Source organism: Tachyglossus aculeatus, chromosome 11 (assembly GCF_015852505.1).
Source record: "Tachyglossus aculeatus isolate mTacAcu1 chromosome 11, mTacAcu1.pri, whole genome shotgun sequence".
Classification (NCBI taxonomy): domain Eukaryota; kingdom Metazoa; phylum Chordata; class Mammalia; order Monotremata; family Tachyglossidae; genus Tachyglossus; species Tachyglossus aculeatus.
This window is the reverse complement of record NC_052076.1, coordinates 25,309,299-25,333,295: the sequence shown is the minus strand read 5'-3', so window position 1 is coordinate 25,333,295 and position 23,997 is coordinate 25,309,299. Positions and strand designations below refer to the sequence as shown.

Sequence of the window (23,997 nt, the reverse complement as noted above, 5' to 3'; positions counted from 1 at the left end):
CATATATACAAGTGCTGTACATATATACAGGTACACATATATATATATGTATGTGTATATACATATATACACCTGTATATATGTATATATGTTTGTACGTATTTATTACTCTATTTATTTATTTTACTTGTGCATATCTACTCTAATTATTTTATTTTGTTAATATGTTTTGTTTTGTTCTCTGTCTCCCCCTTCTAGACTGTGAGCCCACTGTTGGGTAGGGACCGTCCCTATACATTGCCAACTTGTACTTCCCAAGCGCTTAGTACAGTGCTCTGCACACAGTCAGCACTCAGTAAATGCGATTGATTGATTGATTGATTAATTGATTGATTGTGGAGAGGGGAAGGAGGTAAGGCGGGGAGAGGAAGGAAGGGGCTCAGTCCGGGTGCTTTATTAAGCGCTTACTATGTGCAAAGCACTGTTCTAAGCGTTGGGGGGATACAACAAGGTGATCAGGTTGTCCCTTGGGGGTCTCACAGTCTTCACCCCCATTTTACAGATGGGATAACTGAGGCCCAGAGAAGTGAAGTGACTTGCCCAAAGTTGCCCAGCTGACAATTGGCAGAGCCGGGGTTTGAACCCACTGTTGGGTAGGGACCGTCCCTCTATGTTGCCAACTTGTACTTCCCAAGCGCTTAGTCCAGTTCTCTGCACACAGTCAGCGCTCAATAAATACGATTGAATGAATGAATGAATGAAGGGGAAGGGGCTAATTATGCAATCTGACTCTCCTTCTGTCCCTCGGTGGACTTGGAGGTTTGAGTGATGGAGGAGGAGGGGGAGACTGAGGCCGGGGGGCCGAGGGGAAGACCGACCACCTAGAAGAGGCCGTAGAGGTGGGCCGAGAAGAGGCTGGGGCCATCTTGGATCTTCTAGACTGTGAGCCCACTGTTGGGTAGGGACCGTCTCTCTATGCTGTCAACGTGGACTTCCCAAGCGTTTAGTCCAGTGCTCTGCACACAGTAAGCACATCCCGTCTGGACTACTGCATCAGCCTTCTCTCTGATCTCCCATCCTCCTGTCTCTCCCCACTTCAATCCATACTTCATGCTGCTGCCCGGATTGTCTTTGTCCAGAAACGCTCTGGGCATGTTACTCCCCTCCTCAAAAATCTCCAGTGGCTGCCAATCAATCTGCGCATCAGGCAGAAACTCCTCCCCCTGGGCTTCCAGGCTGTCCGTCCATCCCCTGGCCCCCTCCTCCCTCACCTTCCTTCTCTCCTTGTCCATCGCAGCCCGCACCCTCCGCTCCTCCGCCGCTCACCTCCTCACCGTTAGGCCTCGTTCTCGCCTGTCCCGCCATCGACCCCCGGCCCACGTCCTCCTCCGGGCCTGGAATGCCCCCAATCCCTCTGCCCATCCGCCCAGCTCGCTCTCTTCCTCCCTTCAAGGCCCTACTGAGAGCTCACCTCCTCCAGGAGGCCTTCCCACACTCAGCCCCTTCCTTCCTCTCCCCCTCGTCCCCCTCTCCACCCCCCATCTTACCTCCTTCCCTTCCCCACAGCACCTGTGTATATGTCTATATGTTTGTACATATTTATTACTCTATTTTATTTGTACATATCTATTCTATTTATTTTATTTTGTTAGTGTGTTTGGTTTTGTTCTCTGTCTCCCCCTTTTAGACTGTGAGCCCACTGTTGGGTAGGGACTGTCTCTAGATGTTGCCAGTTTGTACTTCCCAAGCGCTTAGTACAGTGCTCTGCACACAGTAAGCACTCAATAAATACGATTGATGATGATGACTGATTGAGCAGCGTGGCTCAGTGGAAAGAGCACGGGCTTTGGAGTCGGAGGTCATGGGTTCGAATCCCGACTCTGCTGGGTGACTTTGGGTAAGTCACTTCACTTCTCTGTGCCTCAGTTCCCTCATCTGTAAAATGGGGATTAAGACTGCGAGCCCCCCGTGGGACAACCCGCTCACCTCGTAACCTCCCCAGCGCTTAGAACAGTGCTTTGCACAGAGTAAGCGCTAAATAAATGCCATCATTATTATTATGAGAAGCAGCGTGGCTCAGTGGCAAGAGCCCGGGCTTTGGAGTCAGAGGGCATGGGTTCGAATCCCGACTCCACCACATGTCTGCTGTGTGACCTTGGGCAAGTCACTTCACTTCTCAGAGCCTCAGTTCCCTCATCTATAAAACGGGGATGAAGACTGTGAGCCCCACGGGGGACAACTTGATCACCTTGTATACCCCCAATCAATCAATCGTATTTATTGAGCGCTTACTGTGCGCAGAGCACCGGACTAAGCGCTTGGGAAGTACAAGCTGGCAACATAGAGAGACGGTCCCTACCCAACAGTGGGCTCACAGTCTGCCAGCGCTTAGAACAGTGCTTTGCACATAGTAAGCGCTTAACAAATACCATCATCATCATCATCATCATCATCGGGGAGCCCAAGGGAGGGAGACGGGGGAAGGAGCTGAAATCTTAACAATTTTGGCAGCTGGGCACCGGGAGGAGGAAACGGGGGCTGGTACGCAGGGCGTCTGTTGGATTGGCAGCCCGCCCCGGCTAATTCGTTGGCAGGAGGCCTCGGTGGAGCAGGGGGGACTGAATTGGACGACAAAAAGTTGGCAGGGATCTACAGAGCCCGGGGGGCGGGGGAGGCTGGGGGCAGAATGAGGGGTAGGCCGGGGGGCAGGCCTCACTAGGCAGACCAGGGCCAAGATCTTTCTAGCCTGTGAGCCCGCTGTCGGGTAGGGACCGCCTCTATATGTTGCCAACTTGGACTTCCCAAGCGCTTAGTACAGCGCTCTGCACACAGTAAGCGCTCAATAAATGCGACCGAATGAATGAACGTTTTGTTGTGTTGTCTGTCTCCCCCTTCTAGCCTGTGAGCCCGTTGTTGGGTAGGGACCGTCTCTAGATGTTGCCGACTTGGATTTCCCAAATGCTTAGTCCAGTGCTCTGCACACAGTAAGCGCTCAATGAATACGATTGAATAAATGAATGAATGACAAGCGGTGGAGCAGGATTAGAACTCGGGTCCTTCTGATTGCCAGGCCCAGGCTTTATCCACTAGGCCACACTGCTTCTTATTTATTTATTTATTTATTATTTATTTATTTATTTACTTATTTTACTTGTACATATCTATCCTATTTATTTTATTTTGTTAGTATGTTTGGTTTTGTTCTCTGTCTCCCCCTTTTAGACTGTGAGCCCACTATTGGGTAGGGACTGTCTCTATATGTTGCCAATTTGTACTTCCCAAGCGCTTAGTACAGTGCTCTGCACATAGTAAGCGCTCAATAAATACGATTGATGATGATGATGATGATGATGTATTTATTTATTTATTTATTTATTTGTTTATTTTTTAGTGGCATTTTATTAAGCACTTACCATGTGCCAAGCACTGTTCTAAGCTCTGGGGAGGTTACAAGGTGATCGGGTTAGGGGTCTCCCAGTCTTCATCCCCATTTTCCAGATGAGGTCACTGAGGCCCAGAGAAGTGAAGCGACTTGCCCAAAGTCACACAGCTGACAATTGGTGGAGCCGGAATTTGAACCCATGACCTCTGACTCCAAAGCCCGGGCTCTTTTCAACGAGCTACGACCCCTTCCTCTCCAGACCTCTTTCTCACCCGCCTGAACCCCAACCGGGGGGAAACTGAGGCACAGAAGAAGGGCAGCCCCGACCCAGAGGCCAAAACCCAATTCACCCTTTCTCCTCCCACCTGGCACTCCCCCAAGTGAGTGCTTCTCTGAGTGTTATTGAGTATTTATTTTACTTGTACATATTTATTCTATTTATTTTATTTTGTGAATATGTCTTGTTTTGTCATCTGTCTCCCCCTTCTAGACTGTGAGCCCACTGTTGAGTAGGGACCGTCTCTATATGTTGCCAACTTGGACTTCCCAAGCGCTTAGTACAGTGCTCTGCACACAGTAAGTGCTCAATAAATACAACTGAATGAATGAATGAATGAATGTCAGAGAAGCAAGGTGGCTCAGTGGAAAGAGCCTGGGCTTTGGAGTCAGAGGTCCTGGGTTCAAATCCCGGCTCCACCAATTGTTAGCTGTGGGACTTTGGGCAAGTCACTTCTCTGTGCCTCAGTTCCCTCATCTGTAAAATGGGGATGAAGACTGTGAGCCCCACGTGGGACAACCTGATCACCTTGTATCCCCCTGGTGCTTAGAACAGTGCTTGGCACATAGTAAGCGCTTAATAAAATGCCATTATTAGTATTATTATGAGTTCAAATCCCGACTGCAAATTGTCAACTGTGGGACTTTGGGCAAGTCACTTCACTTCTCTGTGCCTCAGTGACCTCATCTATAAAATGGGGATGAAGACTGTGAGCCCCACGTGGGACAACCTGATCACCTTGTATCCCCCCGGCGCTTAGAACAGTGCTCTGCACATTCATTCATTCAATCGTATTTATTGAGCGCTTACTTTGTGCAGAGCACTGTACTAAGCGCTTGGGAAGTACAAGCTGGCAACATATAAAGACATAGTAAGTGCTTAATAAAATGCCATTATTATTATTATTATGGGTTCAAATCCCGACTGCAAATTGTCAGCTGTGGGACTTTGGGCAAGTCACTTCACTTCTCTGTGCCTCAGTGACCTCATCTATAAAATGGGGATGAAGACTGTGAGCCCCACGTGGGACAACCTGATCACCTTGTATCCCCCCGGCGCTTAGAACAGTGCTTGGCACATAGTAAGCGCTTAACACATGCCATCATTGTTATTACTGTGGGCAGAGCAGTGAACAAAGCCCTCAGTACCAAACCCCCTGGGGTTGACAACTCACATAGTGGGGGGAGCGGGAAACTGAGGGTCTCTGGGGGCGGAGGACCTTTGGTCTGGGTGAAACTGAGGCCTGGGTGACAGGGAAGGGGTGGCGGATTGCATCTGGGGGGGGTGTGCTTGCGTGTTTTAGGGATGGCGTGTTTTAGGGATGATGTGTTTTAGGGATGACGTGTTGTGAGAGATTCATTCATTCATTCAATTGTATTTATTGAGCGCTTTTACTGTGTGCAGAGCACTGTACTAAGCGCTTGGGAAGTACAAGTTGGCAACATATAGCCCAACAACGAGCTCACAGTCTACAAAACATATTAACAGAATAAAATAGAATAAATATGTACAAGTAAACTAGAGTAATAAATATGCACATACATGCATATATACAGACAACACAGAGACCCCGAATCCCAAAAGTAAGCCTTGAGCGCTTACTATGTGCAGAGCACTGTACTAAGCGCTTGGGAAGTACAAATTGGCAACATCTAGAGACAGTCCCTACCCAACAGTGGGCTCACAGTCTAAAAGGGGGAGACAGAGAACAAAACCAAACATACTAACAAAATAAAATAAATAGAATAGATATGTACAAATAAAATAAATAAATAAATAAATAGAGAACATACATGCATATATACAGACAACACAGAGACCCCGAATCCAAAAATGAGCCCCACCTTGCCTTTAAACTGAAAGTAGGGGTGAGCAAGTTAATAGTTTTCAGTAACGGTCACTAATATGTACAAGTAAACTAGAGTAATAAATATGTACAAACATACATGCGTATATACAGACAACACAGAGACCCCGAATCCCAAAATGAGCCCCACCTTGCCTTTAAACTGAAAGTAGGGTTGAGCAAGTTGATAGTTTTCAGTAACGGTCACTAATATGTACAAGTAAACTAGAGTAATAAATATGTACATCATCATCATCATCATCAATCGTATTTATTGAGCGCTTACTATGTGCAGAGCACTGTACTAAGCGCTTGGGAAGTACAAATTGGCAACATACAGAGACAGTCCCTACCCAACAGTGGGCCCACAGTCTAAAAGGGGGAGACAGAGAACAAAACCAAACATACTAACAAAATAAAATAAATAGAATAGATATGTACAGGTAAAATAAATAAATAAATAAATAAATAGAGAACATACATGCATATATACAGACAACACAGAGACCCCAAATCCCAAAATGAGCCCCACCTTGCCTTTAAACTGAAAGTAGGGTTGAGCAAGTTAATAGTTTTCAGTAACGGTCACTAATATGTACAAGTAAACTAGAGTAATAAATATGTACAAACATACATGCATATATACAGACAACACAGAGACCCCGAATCCAAAAATGAGCCCCACCTTGCCTTTAAACTGAAAGTAGGGTTGAGCAAGTTAATAGTTTTCAGGAACGGTCACTAATATGTACAAGTAAACTAGAGTAATAAATATGTACAAACATACATGCGTATATACAGACAACACAGAGACCCCGAATCCCAAAATGAGCCCCACCTTGCCTTTAAACTGAAAGTAGGGTTGAGCAAGTTGATAGTTTTCAGTAACGGTCACTAATATGTACAAGTAAACTAGAGTAATAAATATGTACATCATCATCATCATCATCAATCGTATTTATTGAGCGCTTACTATGTGCAGAGCACTGTACTAAGCGCTTGGGAAGTACAAATTGGCAACATACAGAGACAGTCCCTACCCAACAGTGGGCCCACAGTCTAAAAGGGGGAGACAGAGAACAAAACCAAACATACTAACAAAATAAAATAAATAGAATAGATATGTACAGGTAAAATAAATAAATAAATAAATAAATAGAGAACATACATGCATATATACAGACAACACAGAGACCCCAAATCCCAAAATGAGCCCCACCTTGCCTTTAAACTGAAAGTAGGGTTGAGCAAGTTAATAGTTTTCAGTAACGGTCACTAATATGTACAAGTAAACTAGAGTAATAAATATGTACAAACATACATGCATATATACAGACAACACAGAGACCCCGAATCCCAAAATGAGCCCCACCTTGCCTTTAAACTGAAAGTAGGGTTGAGCAAGTTAATAGTTTTCAGGAACGGTCACTAATATGTACAAGTAAACTAGAGTAATAAATATGTACAAACATACATGCAAATATACAGACAACACAGAGACCCCGAATCCCAAAATGAGCCCCACCTTGCCTTTAAACTGAAAGTAGGGTTGAGCAAGTTGATAGTTTTCAGTAACGGTCACTAATATGTACAAGTAAACTAGAGTAATAAATATGTACATCATCATCATCATCATCGTCAATCGTATTTATTGAGTGCTTACTATGTGCAGAGCACTGTACTAAGCGCTTGGGAAGTACAAACTGGCAACATCTAGAGACAGTCCCTACCCAACAGTGGGCTCACAGTCTAAAAGGGGGAGACAGAGAACAAAACCAAACATACTAACAAAATAAAATAAATAGAATAGATATGTACAAATAAAATAAATAAATAAATAAATAGAGAACATACATGCATATATACAGACAACACAGAGACCCCGAATCCAAAAATGAGCCCCACCTTGCCTTTAAACTGAAAGTAGGGTTGAGCGAGTTAATAGTTTTCAGTAACGGTCACTAATATGTACAAGTAAATTAGAATAATAAATATGTACAAACATACATGCGTATATACAGACAACACAGAGACCCCGAATCCCAAAATGAGCCCCACCTTGCCTCTAAACTGAAAGTAGGGTTGAGCAAGTTAATAGTTTTCAGTAACGGTCACTAATATGTACAAGTAAACTAGAGTAATAAATATGTACAAACATACATGCATATATACAGACAACACAGAGACCCCGAATCCCAAAATGAGCCCCTCCTTGCCTTTAAACTGAAAGTAGGGTTGAGCAAGTTAATAGTTTTCAGTAACGGTCACTAATATGTACAAGTAAACTAGAGTAATAAATATGTACATCATCATCATCATCATCGATCGTATTTATTGAGCGCTTACTATGTGCAGAGCACTGTACTAAGCGCTTGGGAAGTACAAATTGGCAACATATAGAGACAGTCCCTACCCAACAGTGGGCCCACAGTCTAAAAGGGGGAGACAGAGAACAAAACCAAACATACTAACAAAATAAAATAAATAGAATAGATATGTACAGGTAAAATAAATAAATAAATAAATAAATAGAGAACATACATGCATATATACAGACAACACAGAGACCCCAAATCCCAAAATGAGCCCCACCTTGCCTTTAAACTGAAAGTAGGGTTGAGCAAGTTAATAGTTTTCAGTAACGGTCACTAATATGTACAAGTAAAATAGAGTAATAAATATGTACCAACATACATGCATATATACAGACAACACAGAGACCCCGAATCCCAAAATGAGCCCCACCTTGCCTTTAAACTGAAAGTAGGGTTGAGCAAGTTAATAGTTTTCAGGAACGGTCACTAATATGTACAAGTAAACTAGAGTAATAAATATGTACAAACATACATGCAAATATACAGACAACACAGAGACCCCGAATCCCAAAATGAGCCCCACCTTGCCTTTAAACTGAAAGTAGGGTTGAGCAAGTTAATAGTTTTCAGTAACGGTCACTAATATGTACAAGTAAACTAGAGTAATAAATATGTACATCATCATCATCATCATCATCAATCGTATTTATTGAGTGCTTACTATGTGCAGAGCACTGTACTAAGCGCTTGGGAAGTACAAATTGGCAACATATAGAGACAGTCCCTACCCAACAGTGGGCTCACAGTCTAAAAGGGGGAGACAGAGAACAAAACCAAACATACTAACAAAATAAAATAAATAGAATAGATATGTACAAATAAAATAAATAAATAAATAAATAGAGAACATACATGCATATATACAGATAACACAGAGACCCCGAATCCCAAAATGAGCCCCTCCTTGCCTTTAAACTGAAAGTAGGGTTGAGAAAGTTAATAGTTTTCAGTAACGGTCACTAATATGTACAAGTAAAATAGAGTAATAAATATGTACCAACATACATGCATATATACAGACAACACAGAGACCCCGAATCCCGAAATGAGCCCCACCTTGCCTTTAAACTGAAAGTAGGGTTGAGCAAGTTAATAGTTTTCAGTAACGGTCACTAATATGTACAAATAAAATAGAGTAATAAATATGTACAAACATACATGCACATATACAGACAACACAGAGACCCCGAATCCCAAAATGAGCCCCACCTTGCCTCTAAACTGAAAGTAGGGTTGAGCAAGTTAATAGTTTTCAGTAACGGTCACTAATATGTACAAGTAAACTAGAGTAATAAATATGTACAAACATACATGCGTATATACAGACAACACAGAGACCCCGAATCCCCAAATGAGCCCCACCTTGCCTTTAAACTGAAAGTAGGGTTGAGCAAGTTAATAGTTTTCAGTAACGGTCACTAATATGTACAAGTAAACTAGAGTAATAAACATGTACAAACATACATGCATATATACAGACAACACAGAGACCCCGAATCCCAAAATGAGCCCCTCCTTGCCTTTAAACTGAAAGTAGGGTTGAGAAAGTTAATAGTTTTCAGTAACAGTCACTAGTTTGTGTGTGGGATTGTGCGTCTGTGACTATTTGTATGGGGTTGCATGTGGCTCTACTACTGGGTGTGAGAGATTGTGTTGTATTGATAAAATGTCATTGGGAGGGTGTACTTTCCTTGTTCATTCATTCATTCAATCAATCGTGTTTACTGAGCGCTCACTGTGTGCAGAGCACTGGACTAAGCGCTTGGGAAGTCCAAGTTGGCAACATGGAGAGACGGTCCCTGCCCGACAGCGGTCCTTGTGAGCGGGTGACCGTGAATGCCCTCGTGAACGTGAGAGTAAGGATGTGTGTGTGTGTCTGTGAAGCAGCGTGGCTCAGTGGAAAGAGCCCGGGCTTGGGAGTCAGAGGTCATGGGTTCAAATCCCGGCTCCGCCGCTTGTCAGCTGAGTGACTCTGGGCAAGTCAATTCACTTCTCCGTGCCTCAGTTACCTCGTCTGGAAAATGGGGATTAAAACTGGATTACTTGTACATATTTACTAGCAGTGTGGCTCAGTGGAAAGAGTGTGGGCTTGGGAGTCACAGGTCATGGGTTCGAATCCCGCCTCCCCCACATGTCTGCTGTGTGACCTTGGGCAAGTCACTTCACTTCTCTGGGCCTCAGTTCCCTCATCTGTAAAATGGGGATGAAGACTGTGAGCCCCACACGGGACAACCTCATCTCCTTGTATTCCCCCCAGCGCTTAGAACAGTGCTTTGCACATAGTAAGCGCTTAACAAATACCAACATTATTATTATTATTATTATTATTATTAATTTTGTTAATGTGTTTTTTTTGTTGTTGTCTGTCTCCCCCTTCTAGACTGTGAGCCCGCTGTTGGGTAGGGACCGTCTCCAGACGTTGCCAACTTGTACTTCCCAAGCGCTTAGTACAGTGCTCTGCACACAGTAAGCGCTCAATAAATACAACTGAATGAATGAATGAACTGTGAGCCCCTCATGGGACAACCTGATCACCTTGTAACCTCCCCAGCGCTTAGAACAGTGCTTTGCACATAGTAAGCGCTTAATAAATGCCATCATTATCATTATTAGACTGTGAGCCCACTGTTGGGTAGGGACTGTCTCTATATGTTGCCAACTTGTACTTCCCAAGTGTTTAGTACAGTGCTCTGCACACAGTAAGCGCTCAATAAATACGATTGATGATGATGATGATGATTATTATTATTTTTATAGCATGGTGAGTGTGGCTTGGGGTTTGTGTGTTTGGGGATGTGTCTTTGGGTAAAACGGGGTGAGTGTGTGACTGGGGGTGTGAAGGTATTTGTGTGTGTCTGTGTGTAACTGGGGATGTGATGTGTCTGTGTAATTGGGTGTCAGTATGACGGTGTAACTGGGGTGTAAGTATCTCTGTGATTTGTGTGTGTCGGTGTGGGCGTATGACTCTGGGGGTGTGATTATCTCTGATTTGTGTGCCTCAGTGCGGGTGTGTGATTGTGGGGCTGTGACCAACTCTGATTTGTGCGTGTCAGCGAGGGGGTGACCGTGGAGCTGTATCAGTGTGATTTGTGTGTGTCAGCACGACTGTGTGTCCATTCATTCATTCATTCAATCATATTTATTGACTGCTTACTGTGTGCAGAGCACTGTACTAAGCGCTTGGGAAGTCCAAGTTGGCAACATCTAGAGACGGTCCCTACACAACAACGGGTTCACAGTCTAGGAGGGGGAGACAGACAACAAAACAAAACACTTAAATGGGTGTCAAAATAATCAGAACAAATAGAATTATAGCCAGTCAGAAACATGTGGACTCACCTAGAGAAGCAGCGTGGCTCAGTGGAAAGAGCACGGACTTTAGAGTCAGAGGTCATGGGTTCAAATCCCGGCTCTGCCGATTGTCAGCTGTGTGACTTTGGACAAGTCACTTCACTTCTCTGGGCCTCAGTTCCCTCATCTGTAAAACGGGGATTAAGACTGTGAACCCCCCGTGGGACAATCTGATCACCTTGTAACCTCCCCAGCACTTAGAACAGTGCTTTGCACATAGTAAGCGAAGCAGCTTGGCTCAGTGGAAAGAGCACAGACTTTGGAGTCAGAGGTCATGGGTTCAAATCCCGGCTCCGCCAATTGTCAGCTGTGTGACTTCGGGCAAGTCACTTCACTTCTCTGCATCTCAGTTCCCTCATCTGTAAAATGGGGATTAAGACTGTGAATCCCCCATAGGACAATCTGATCACCTTATAACCTCCCCAGCGCTTAGAACGGTGCTTTGCACATAGTAAGTGAAGCAGCTTGGCTCAGTGGAAAGAGCACAGACTTTGGAGTCAGAGGTCATGGGTTCAAATCCCGGCTCTGCCAGTTGTCAGCTGGGTGACTTTGGGCAAGTCACTTCACTTCTCTGGGCCTCAGTTCCCTCATCTGTAAAATGGAGATTAAGACTGGGAGCCCCACGTGGGACAACCTGATCACCTTGTATCCCCCCCCCCCAGCGCTTAGAACAGTGGTTTGCACATAGTAAGCGCTTAATAAATTCCATTATTCCAGCGCTTAGAATGGTCCCCAGCACTTAGAATCGTGCTTTGCACACAGTAAGCGCTTAATAAATGCTATTGTTATTATGCCAACTTGTACTTCCCCAGCGCTTAGTACAGTGCTCTGCACACAGTAAGCGCTCAATAAATACGATTGATTGATTGATTGATGGATTGATTAGAAGGGGGAGACAGACAGCAAAACAAAACAAGTAGAGAGGCATCAATAGCATTCCCTGTCCACCAACAGCGAGAGCCCGCTGTTGGGTAGGGACCGTCTCTATATGTTGCCAACTTGTACTTCCCAAGCGCTTAGTACAGTGCTCTGCACACAGTAAGCGCTCAATATTCATTCATTCAATCGTATTTATTTGTTCATTCATTCATTCAATCGCACTTATTGAACGCTTACTGTGTGCAGAGCACAGGACTAAGCGCTTGGGAAGTCCAAGTTGGCAACATCTAGAGACGGTCCCGACCCAACAGCGGGCTCACAGTCTAGAAGGGGGAGACAAACAACAAAACAAAACATATTAACAAAAGAAAATAAGTAGAATAGATATGTACAAGTAAAATAAATAAATAGAGTAATAAATCTGTACAAACATATATACAAATATACAGGTGCTGTGGGGAAGGGAAGGAGGTAAGGCTGGGGGGACGGGGAGGGGGAGAGGAAGGAGGGGGCTCAGTTTGGGAAGGCCTCCTGGAGGAGGTGAGCTCTCAGTAGGGCCTTGAAGGGAGATGTATTCGATATATTCGAATTGAATATATTCAATGTTCGAATTTGAATATATTAGAATATATATTCAATCAATCGTATTTATTGAGCGCTTACTGTGTGCAGAGCACTGTACTAAGTGCTTATATATTCGATATTCAAATACTGATGTATTCGAGTAAGTGCTAAGAGACAGAACAGCAGAATATCTAAGTGCTAGAGCCTTGCCGGAGTGTTGTAAGTGGAGTGTTGTGGACCTCATGGGGGAGGAGGCCGGCTTCTGGGGCGGGGGGCTAGAAATGGAGGGGATGGTGGGCATCAGGAGACCGAGGACTGCTGCTCCCCGTGGAGCAATGGGAGCAAGGGGATGCTTAGTACAGTGTTCTGCACACTGTAAGTGCTCAATAAATACAATTGACTGACTCATAGGGAGGAAGGATGGGTATTGATTCCTCATTTTCCAGTTGAGGAAACTGAGGCCCAGAGGACTGAGGTGACTAGCCCAAGATTACGAATACCAGGCTCTGTACTAAGCGTTAGGGAGGATACAAGCAGAGAAGCAGCGTGGCTCAGTGGAAAGAGCGCGGGCTTGGGAGCCAGAGGTCACGGGTTTTACTCCCGGCTCCGCCACTTGTCAGCTGTGTGGCTTTGGGCAAGTCACTTCACCTCTCTGGGCCTCAGTTCTCTCATCTGGAAAATGGGGATTAAGACTGTGAGCCCCAAGTGGGACAACCTAATCACCTTGTATCCCCCCCAGCGCTTAGAACAGTGCTTCTCACATAGTAATTACTCTATTTATTTATTTATTTATTTTACTTGTACATATCTATTCTATTTATTTTATTTTGTTACTATGTTTGGTTTTGTTATCTGTCTCCCCCTTCTAGACTGTGAGCCCACTGGTGGGTAGGGACTGTCTCTATATGTTGCCAACTTGGACTTCCCAAGCGCTTAGTACAGTGCTCTGTACACAGTAAGCGCTCAATAAATACGATTGATGATGATGATGATGATGATAGTAAGTGCTTAACAAATACCACCATTATTATTATTCATTCATTCATTCAATCGTATTTATTGAGCGCTTACTGTGTGCAGAGCACTGTACTAAGCGCTTGGGAAGTACAATCAATCAATCGTATTTATTGAGTGCTTACTATGTGCAGAGTACTGTACTAAGCTGTACAAGTTGGCAACATATAGAGACGGTCCTTACCCAACAGTGGGCTCACAGTCTAGAAGTGTGGGGGGCCCCACAGTCAGTCCCCATTTTCCAGATGAGATCACTGAGGCACAGAGAAGTTAAGTGACTTGCCCAAGGTCACACAGCCAACAATTGGCAGAGCCGGGATTTGAACCCATGACCACCGACTCCAAATCCCGGGCTCTTTCCACTGAGCCACGCTGCTTTAATGGCATTAGTTCATTCATTCATTCATTCAATCATATTTATTGAGCGCTTACTGCGTGCAGAGCACTGGACTATGCGCTTGGGAATCAGAAGCAGCGTGGCTCAATGGAAAGAGCACGGGCTTTGGAGTCAGAGGTCATGGGTTCAAATCCCGGCTCTGCCACTTGTCAGCTGTGCGACTTTGGGCAAGTCACTTCACTTCTCTGGGCCCCAGTTCCCTCATCTGTAAAATGGGGATGAAGACTGTGAGCCCCACGTGGGACAGCCTGATTACCTTGTATCTACCCCAGCGCTTAGAACAGTGCCTCGCACATAGTAAGCGCTTAACAAATACCAACATCATCATCATCACAAGTTGGCAACATATAGAGACGGCCCCTACCCAACAACGGGCTCGTCTCTTACTGTGTGGCAGGCACTGTACTAAACGCTGGGGCAGGTACAAGTTAATCAGGTTGGACACGGTCCCTGTCCCGCATGGGGCTCACCGTCTTAATCCCCATTTTACAGATGAGGAGGAAACCGAGGCCCAGGGAAGAGAAATGACTTGGCCAAGGTCACCCGGGAGACAAGCGGAGGATCCGGGCCCGGGCTCTATCTACTAGGCTACTCTGATTCTCTTTTCGAGGCCTCTCTGGTGCTGGAGCAGCCGGGCACCCGGCAGCCAAGCCGCACCTTAAACCCCTCTGAAAAATTCATCGGGAAAACTTCCCCTCTTTAAAAATTTACCGTGGGATTGAAATATTAAAGAGCAACCTCTTCCGCCCACTCCCTCTGGCTGGGCCGGGGAGACTGTGAGCCCGTTGTCGGGTAGGGACCGTCCCTATATGTTGCCAATTTGGACTTCCCAAGCGCTTAGTCCACTTCTCTGCACACAGTAAGCGCTCAATAAATACGACTGAATGAATGAATCTGTGCTCCTTGGCCGGGTTGGCTTGGGGGGCCCATTCGTCCCGTTTAATCAATCAGTCGTATTTATTGAGCGCTTACTGTGTGCAGAGCACTGTACTAAGCGCTTGGGCAGTCCAAGTTGGCAACATATAGAGACGGTCCCTACCCAACAGTGGGCTCACAGTCTAAAAGGAGTTGCAGGTGCTCAAAAGACCCCTGGCAACAGCCAAGAAAGAGATGATGACGATGATGATGGTATTTGTTAAGCGCTTACTATGTGCAAAGCACTGTTCTAAGCTCTGGGGGGATACAAGGTGATCAAGTTGTCCCCCGTGGGGCTCACAGTCTTCATCCCCATTTTACAGATAAGGGAACTGAGGCTCTGAGAAGTGAAGTGACTTGCTCAAGGTCACACAGCAGACATGTGGTGGAGTCGGGATTCGAACCCATGACCTCTGACTCCAAAGCCCGGGCTCTTGCCACTGAGCCACGCTGCTTCTCATAATAATAATGATGGCATTTAGTTAGCGCTTACTATGTACAAAGCACTGTTCTAAGCGCTGGGGAAGTTACAAGGCGATCGGGTTGTCCCACGGGGGGCTCACAGTCTTCATCCCCATTTCACAGATGAGGGAACTGAGGCACAGAGAAGTGAAGTGCCTTGCCCAGAGATGATGGCTGTTAGGTGTCTGAGCAGGCAGACTCAGGCAATCTGGCCCATTGATTAATTGATTGATTTTGGGCAACTACTGCTCTGAAAAAAAAAAGAAAGTCCCCTTGCTTAGATACCTAGCATATCCAGAAAACGGGGTTACCACATTTTTGGTCGTGATAAACATTTAGAGGGGAGTGCTATCTATATTCAAGTCACTATGTATATATGTTTGTACATATTTATTACTCTATTTTACTTGTACATATCTATTCTATTTATTTTATTTTGTTAATATGTTTGGTTTTGTTGTCTGTCTCCCCCTTCTAGACTGTGAGCCCGCTGCTGGGTAGGGACCGTCTCTAGATGTTGCCAACTTGGACTTCCCAAGCGCTTAGCACAGTGCTCTGCACACAGTAAGCACTCAATAAATACGATTGAATGAATCATCAATCGTATTTATTGAGCGCTTACTATGTGCAGAGCACTGTACTAAGCGCTTGGGAAGTACAAACTGGCAACATATAGAGACAGTCCCTACCCAACAGTGGGCTCACAGTCTAAAAGGGGGAGACTGAGAACAAAACCAAACATACTAACGAAACAAAATAAATAGAATAGATATGTACAAGTAAAATAAATAAATAAATAAATAGAGTAATAGAATGAATGAATGAACAACGGGCTCACAGGCTAGAAGGGGGAGACAACAAGTTGTTGTCTAGTATTTATTGTTTGTACATATTTATTACTATATTTATTTATTTTACTTGTATATATTTATTCTATTTATTTTCTTTTGTTAATATGTTTCATTTTGTTGTCTGTCTCCCCCTTCTACACTGTGAGCCCGCTGTTGGGTAGGGACCATCTCTAGATGTTGCCAACTTGGACTTCCCAAGCGCTTAGTCCAGTGCTCTGCACACAGTAAGCGCTCAATAAATACGATTGAATGAATGAATGAATGAATGAGCTTAACTTCTCCGTGCCTCAGTACCTCATCTGGAAAATGGGGATGAAGACTGTGAGCCCCCCGTGGGACAACCTGATCACCTTGTAACCTCCCCAGCGCTTAGAACAGTGCTTTGCACATAGTAAGTGCTTAATAAATGCCATTATTATTATTATTATTATTATGGGACTCACATCTAAAGGGGAGAGAGGACAGGTATTAAGTCCCCATTTCATAGATGAGGGAGCTGAGGTACAGAGGCATGTGACTTTGGGCAAGTCACTTCTCTGGGCCTCAGTGACCTCATCTGGAAAATGGGGATGAAGACTGTGAGCCCCCCGTGGGACAACCTGATCACCTTGTAACCTCCCCAGCGCTTAGAGCAGTGCTTTGCACATAGTAAGCGCTTAATAAATGCCATCATTATTTAAGGGCAGACTAGGATCAGAGCCCAAGTCCTCTGACTCTCAGGCCTGTGTAAGCAGCGTGGCTCAGTGGAAAGAGCCCGGGCTTTGGAGTCAGAGGTCATGGGTTCAAATCCCAGCTCCACCACTTGTCAGCTGTGTGACTCTGGGCAAGTCACAACTTCTCTGTGCCTCAGTCACCTCACCTGTAAAATGGGGATTAATACTGTGAGCCCCCTGGGGGACAACCTGATCACCTTGTAACCTTCCCAGCGCTTAGAACAGTGCTTTGCACATAGTAAGCCCTTAATAAATGCCATTATTATTATTATTATTATTCAGAGGTCATAGGTCCAAATCCTGGCTCCGCCAATTGTCAGCTGGGTGACTTTGGGCCAGTCACTTCACTTCTCTGGGCCTCATCTGGAAAATGGGGATGAAGATGTGGGACAACCTGATCACCTTGTAACCTCCCCAGCGCTTAGAACAGTGCTTTGCACATAGTAAGCACTTAATAAATGCCATTATTATTATTATTATTATTACCAAGGCTCAAGAGGCAGGAAGAATTGGAAACCCCAACTCCCTCCTCCCCTTCCCTCTCCTCCTCTTCCTCTTCTTCCTTCTCCTCCTCCACTCCCTTTCCTGCTTCTGCTCCACCTGAGGGATGGGAGGGGAGGCCGGGGGAGGCCAGAATCCTGGCTCTTTTCGACTGTAAGCCCACTGTTGGGTAGGGGCCGTCTCTAGATGTTGCCAACTTGTACTTCCCAAGCGCTCAGTACAGTGCTCTGCACACAGTAAGTGCTCAATAAATATGATTGATTGATTGATTGATTGATTGATTGGCCCGGCAGCCTCATCTGGGAGCCCACGGCCCCCGTCCTCCATCCCCACCCTGAGAATTGAGGTGGTCCCCGGCTTAGGGACCCCAGCTGACCCCTTCCTTCCCTGTGTCTCCGCAGACAGAGCACCTGGCTCGGGTGAGTTTCCTCATTCAGGCCTTCAGTTTGGCCTTCATCCTGGATCTGGAGCTGAATCAGTGAGTGAGGCGGGGTGGGTGGGCAACCCCGGGGGTGGGCACCTTGGGCAGGTGGGGGCTCCGGGTGCGGGGAGCAGCTGGCTGGCAGAAGAAGGGTGGAAAGGCTGGGTGGTGGAGGGGTTGGGGGGGTTGGGAGAATGAGGTCTTGGAGTGGGAGTGGGATTTTAAAAAATAATGGTATTCATTAAGCGCCTACTATGTGCCAGGCACTGTATTAGGCATTGGAATTGTGCGTAGGTGGGTCTCAGGCTCTCCCTGGGCAGGGTCCGAGCAGCTTTGTGTGATGTAAGCTGCCCCCTTAGAGAAATTGCGGGGATGTTTACGTGTTTATGCGTGTGAAGAGGTGTCTATGTGTCTGGGGAGGTGGTGGAACCCCACCGCTTAGAACAGTGCCAATGCTTAGAACCGTGCCAGCGCTCAGAACAGTGCTTGGCACATAGTAAGCGCTTAACAAATGCCATTATTATTATTATATAATAATATATATTATTATATATAACAATATATTAGACTGTGAGCCCACTGTTGGGTAGGGACTGTCTCTAGATGTTGCCAACTTGGACTTCCCAAGCGCTTAGTACAGTGCTCTGCACACAGTAAGTGCTCAATAAATACGATTGATGATGATGGTTATATTATTCTCCAGTCTCCACCCCATTCCAGGCCAGCCCCCTCCCCAGTCTCTGCCCCCTCCCAGCTTCCAGCCTCCATCCTCATCCTCATCATCTCTGTGCCATCCTACTGAGCGGCCCTGCTCAGTCCTGGACCGACATCTCAGACCCAAAGACCCCCAGAACTGTCTCCTGGCCCGGCCCCTGTCCTCGCCCCCTCCCAAACCCTGACTGCGACCCCCGTCCCCAGGTCAGGGGAAAACTGATCCAAACAACACTGAGCCTCCCCAGTTCAGCCACCCATCTGCCTCCCTGCAGAAAGAGCTCAGCAGTCAGGGGTCAAGTCACGGGGTGGGGGGCGAGGGTCAGGAATTGGGGGGCCTCTGCTCATCTGGTTCCCCTCCCACCCCCACCCTCCCAGCCACCTCTTGTCTTCCCAGTACGTGGAACGCCACTTCGGTCACGACGGGAGCATGCGGCACAGCTCGGTGAGCCCACCGGGGCAGGGGAGGGGTCTTCGGGTGGGCCTGTGGCCTTTCCAGATCTCTGCCGGCTGAGCCCGTTGTTGGGTAGGGACCGTCTCTCTATGTTGCCAACTTGGACTTCCCAAGCGCATAGTCCAGTGCTCTGCACACAGTAAGCGCTCAATAAATACGATTGAAGGAATGAACTACCTCCTTGGGGTCGGAAGGGAGAGAGCCCTGGGGAGGAGGGTCAGAGAGGCCCTGCAGGGGAGGGCAGAGGGTCTTTGGGGTGGCCTGGGGGAGGGGATGGAGGGTCCTTGGGGTGGCCAAGGGGAGGGAGATGGAGGGTCCTTGGGGCGGCCTGGGGGAGGGGATGGAGGGTCCTTGGGGCGGTCTTGGGGATGGGGATAGAGAGTCCTTGGGATAGCCTTTGGGAGGGGAATGGAGGATCCCCTGGGGGAAGGTAGAGGGTCCTTGGAGAGAGGAATGGGGGGTCCCTAGGGTAGCCTTGAGGAGGAGGATGGAGGATCCCCTGGGGGAAGGTAGAGGGTCCTTGGAGAGAGGAATGGGGGGTCCTTAGGGTAGCCTTGAGGAGGAGGGGGATGGAGGATCCCCTGGGGGAAGGTAGAGGGTCCTTGGAGAGAGGAATGGGGGGTCCTTAGGGTAGCCTTGAGGAGGGGGATGGAGGATCCCAAGGGGGAGGGTAGAGGGGCCTTGGAGAGAGGGATAGAGGGACCTTGGGGAGGAGGATGGAGGATCCCATGTGGGAGGGGCGGGTGCTCATGGGCAGGGAATGTGTCTGTTTCTTGTTGTGTTGTCCTCTCCCAAGCACTTAATACAGAGTTCTGCACACGGTAAGCGCTTGGTAAATATGACCGAATGAATGAATGGTAGAGGGTCCTTGGAGACAGCCTCGGGAGGAAGACGGAGGGTCTTTTTTTACAGCTCGCCCCTTCCCACAGTTGCTGGACTCCAGTTCTCTGCCCCTTGATGTCCCGGGCCAGAGGAAGGCCCTATCCGGGGGGCCCTCTGGGGATAGAGATGGGGACGGGACCTCAGAGCCCCCTCCCCTAAATTCCATCGGAATCCCCCACATTTGGGGCAGGAGAAGGGGTGCTCCTTCCCCCCAGCAGGCTCCGGGAACTGGGGCTTGGAAGGGGGATGGGGAGCAAGCAAGCCCCCCACCCCGGCCGGCTCCTTTAGGAAGATGAATGAGCCCCAATAAATAACCCAGGCCGCCGCCCCCCACCCTTCTTAGCAGGCCCACAAATGGAGAAGAGAAAATCTCTGGGGGTGAGCTGGGGGCCGGTGGGAATCAATCAATCAATCAATCAATCAATCGTATTTATTGAGCACTTACTATGTGCAGAGCACTGTACTAAGCGCTTGGGAAGTACAAATTGGCATCACATAGAGACAGTCCCTACCCAACAGTGGGCTCACAGTCTAAAAGGGGGAGACAGAGAACAGAACCAAACATACCAACAAAATAAAATAAGTAGGATAGAAATGTACAAGTAAAATAAATAAATAAATAAATAGAGTAATAAATATGTACAACCATATATACATATATACGGGTGCTGTGGGGAAGGGAAGGAGGTAAGACGGGGGGGGATGGAGAGGGGGACGAGGGGGAGAGGAAAGAAGGGGCTCAGTCTGGGAAGGCCTCCTGGAGGAGGTGAGCTCTCAGCAGGGCCTTGAAGGGAGGAAGAGAGCGAGCTTGGCGGATGGGCAGGCCCCAGTCCCCCCACCCACCCACCTCGCAGGCCCACCCAAGCTGCTCGGGGCTCAGCGGTCACATTTCCACTGTTGGTTGGGGTAAGGGGTCTCCCCCAGGACCACTTTGGGCCCCCCTCCCAGGAGTGACAGCCCCGGGAATCCGCCAGTTCTTCCTCTGGTCTAACCCAACTCTCTCCTGCTGCCATTTAAGCCTGAATTTGAATTTGGAACTTCTGCGACTTGGAGGCTGTGACCTCTTCTCCAGGCTGGACCCCCCTCCCCACCTGGTTTCATTTTCATTTTTTTACCTTATTTTATTTTTTTTGGTAGTATTAGTTAAGCGCTTACTATGTGCCAGGCTCTGTACTAAGCTCTAGGGTAGATACATAATAATAATAATAATGATGATGGTATTTATTAAGCACTTACTATGTGCAAAGCACTGTTCTAAGCGCTGGGGAGGTTACAAGGTGATCAGGTTGTCCCACAGGGGACTCACAGTCTTAATCCCCATTTCACAGATGAGGGAACTGAGGCACAGAGAATAATAATAATAATAATGATGGTATTTGTTAAGCTCTTACTATGTGCAAAGCACTGTTCTAAGCGCTGGGGAGGTTACAAGGTGATCAGGTTGTCCCACAGGGGACTCACAGTCTTAATCCCCATTTCACAGATGAGGGAACTGAGGCACAGAGAATAATAATAATAATAATGATGGTATTTGTTAAGCACTTACTATGTGTAAAGCACTGTTCTAAGCGCTGGGGAGGGTACAAGGTGATCGGGTTGTCCCACGTGGGGCTCAGAGTTTTAATCCCCATTTTACAAATGAGGTAACTGAGGCCCAGAGAAGTGAAGTGACTTTCCCAAAGTCACACAGCTGACAGTTGGCAGAGCCGGGATTTGAACCCATGACCTCTGACTCCAAAGCCCGGGCTCTTTCCACTGAGCCACGATGCTTCTGGTGCATAGTAAGCCCTTAACAAATACCATTAAAAAAAGAAACAAACACACATACACACACACACACAAAAAAAAAAACCCTGTTAGACTGTGAGCCCCTGTTGGTACAGAGACTGTTTCTGATCTGATTATCTTGCATCTACTCCAGGGCTTAGTTATAATAATAATAATGGCATTTATTAAGCGCTTACTATGTGCAAAGCACTGTTCTAAGCGCTGGGGAGGTTACAAAGTGATCAGGTTGTCCCACGGGGGGCTCACAGTTTTAATCCTCATTTTACAGGTGAGGAAACTGAGGCGCAGAGAAGTAAAGTGACCTGCCCAAAGTCACACAGCTGACAATTGGCAGAGCCAGGATTTGAACCCATGACCTCTGACTCCAAAGCCCATGCTCTTTCCACTGAGCCACGCTGCTTCTCTAGTACAGTGCTTGGCACATAGTAAATGCTTAAGAAAAACTATGATAATTATTATTATTCTTGTCCTCTGGACCCTGGAACTGGGAGATCCAGGCCTTTCGGATGGGCTTTGCTGCACTGGGTAGGAGCGGGGCTTAGGGGAAGGATTACTTGGCTCAACAACCTCTCTTTGTCCCCTTTCATTCATTCATTTAATCGTATTTATCAAGCGCTTACTGTGCGCAGAGCACTGTACTAAGCGTAGGGGAAAACCTGATACAACAATTATTATTATTATTATTATTATTAAGTGCCATTGAGTCATTTCCGATTCATAGCAACTCCATAGAAATACTTTCTCCAGCAGTGTGGCTCAGTGGAAAGAGCCCGGGCTTTGGAGTCAGAGGTCATGGGTTCAAATCCCAGCTGCGTGACTTTGGGCTAGTCACTCCACTTCTCTGGGCCTCAGTTCCCTCACCTGTAAAATGGGGATGAAGACTGTGAGCCCTCCAGGGGACAACCTGATCACCTTGTAACCTCCCCAGCGCTCAAGACAGTGCTTGGCATTCATTCATTCAATCGTATTTATTGAGCGCTTACTGTGTGCAGAGCACTGGACTAAGCGCTTGGGAAGTCCAAGTTGGCAACATCTAGAGACGGTCCCTACCCAACAGCGGGTTCACAGTCTAGAAGGGGGAGACAGACAACAAAACATAGTAAGCGCTTAATAAATGCCGTCATTATTATAATCCACAACCTTTCTAATGGTTCTTCTGTTACCATTGTTATGGTCTCTACCCACCTAGCTGTTGGTCTGCCTCTTCCACATTTTCCCTGGACTTTTCCTAGCATTAGTGTCTTCTCCAGAGACTCCGTCCTCCTGATTATGTGTCCAAAATAATCTGAGTGGAGTCATTTGGCCTTCCAAAGACCACATTTCCTGCCCACAACGAGCTTACAGGCCAGAGACATTTACATTTCAGGGGGCCGGAGAGCACTGCTACTACCAGGGCCGACTGCGTGGAAACCCACGGTCCTTTGCCGCCTTATCCAGCTGCCAGGGGTTGCAGTAAGTAGATCCAGGGGGAATGAGGGAGGCAACTTTGGGAAACAGTAGCCAGGGGTTCCATGGAAGCGGAGGATCGGGGCGGGATATGGGGTGGTGGGGTGGGGGATGATGGAGGGGTCTGACACTCTCTCTCTCTCTCCCTCAGGGGTGTCTTCTCAGATGGAAACTTTACCTACACACTGGAGCCTCAGGAGACTGCCTCGTCGGTAACCCCTTCCCCACTGTAATCCCCGACCCCCTGGAACCTCAGTCCCCCGACCCCCTTGTAGCCCCCTTCTCTCTTCCCCCAGTAACCCCACTGAAATCTGTCGACCCCCGTAATCTCAGTCCCCTGATCCCCTTGTAGCCCCCTTCTCTCTTCCCCCAGTAAGCCCACTGAAATCTGTCGACACCCGTAATCTCAGTCCCCCGACCCCCTTGTAGCCCCCTTCTCTCTTCCCCCAGTAACCCCACTGAAATCTCAGTCGACCCCTGTAATCTCAGTCCCCCAACCCCCTGTAGCCCCATTCCCTCGACCCCCCAGTAACCTCATTCCCTCAATTCCCTGTAACATCAGTCCCCCGACCCCCTGTAGCCCCATTCCCTCGACCCCCCAGTAACCTCATTCCCTCAATTCCCTGTAACCTCCATCCCCCGACCCCCTGTAGCCCCATTCCCTCGACCCCCCAGTAACCTCATTCCCTCAATTCCCTGTAACCTCAGTCCCCCGTCCCCCTGTAGCCCCATTCCCTTGACCCCCCAGTAACCTCATTCCCTCAATTCCCTGTAACCTCAGTCCCCCGACCCCCTGTACCCTCATTCCCTCGACCCCCCAGTAACCTC

The 23,997-nt window shown here is 47.2% G+C and overlaps 1 protein-coding gene across 4 annotated transcripts in view; it reads left to right on the top strand.

Moving 5' to 3' along the window:
* Positions 1-23,997, top strand: part of ADAM11 (ADAM metallopeptidase domain 11) — a 59,670-nt gene that overhangs the window by 7,962 nt on the left and 27,711 nt on the right. For all 4 annotated transcript variants that reach the window (XM_038754436.1, XM_038754437.1, XM_038754435.1 and 1 more), the window contains exons 3-6: positions 17,869-17,945; positions 18,978-19,044; positions 23,090-23,175; positions 23,321-23,381. In XM_038754436.1, the coding sequence (XP_038610364.1) occupies positions 17,869-17,945; positions 18,978-19,044; positions 23,090-23,175; positions 23,321-23,381 (291 nt within the window). The remainder of the gene's footprint in view (positions 1-17,868; positions 17,946-18,977; positions 19,045-23,089; positions 23,176-23,320; positions 23,382-23,997) is intronic.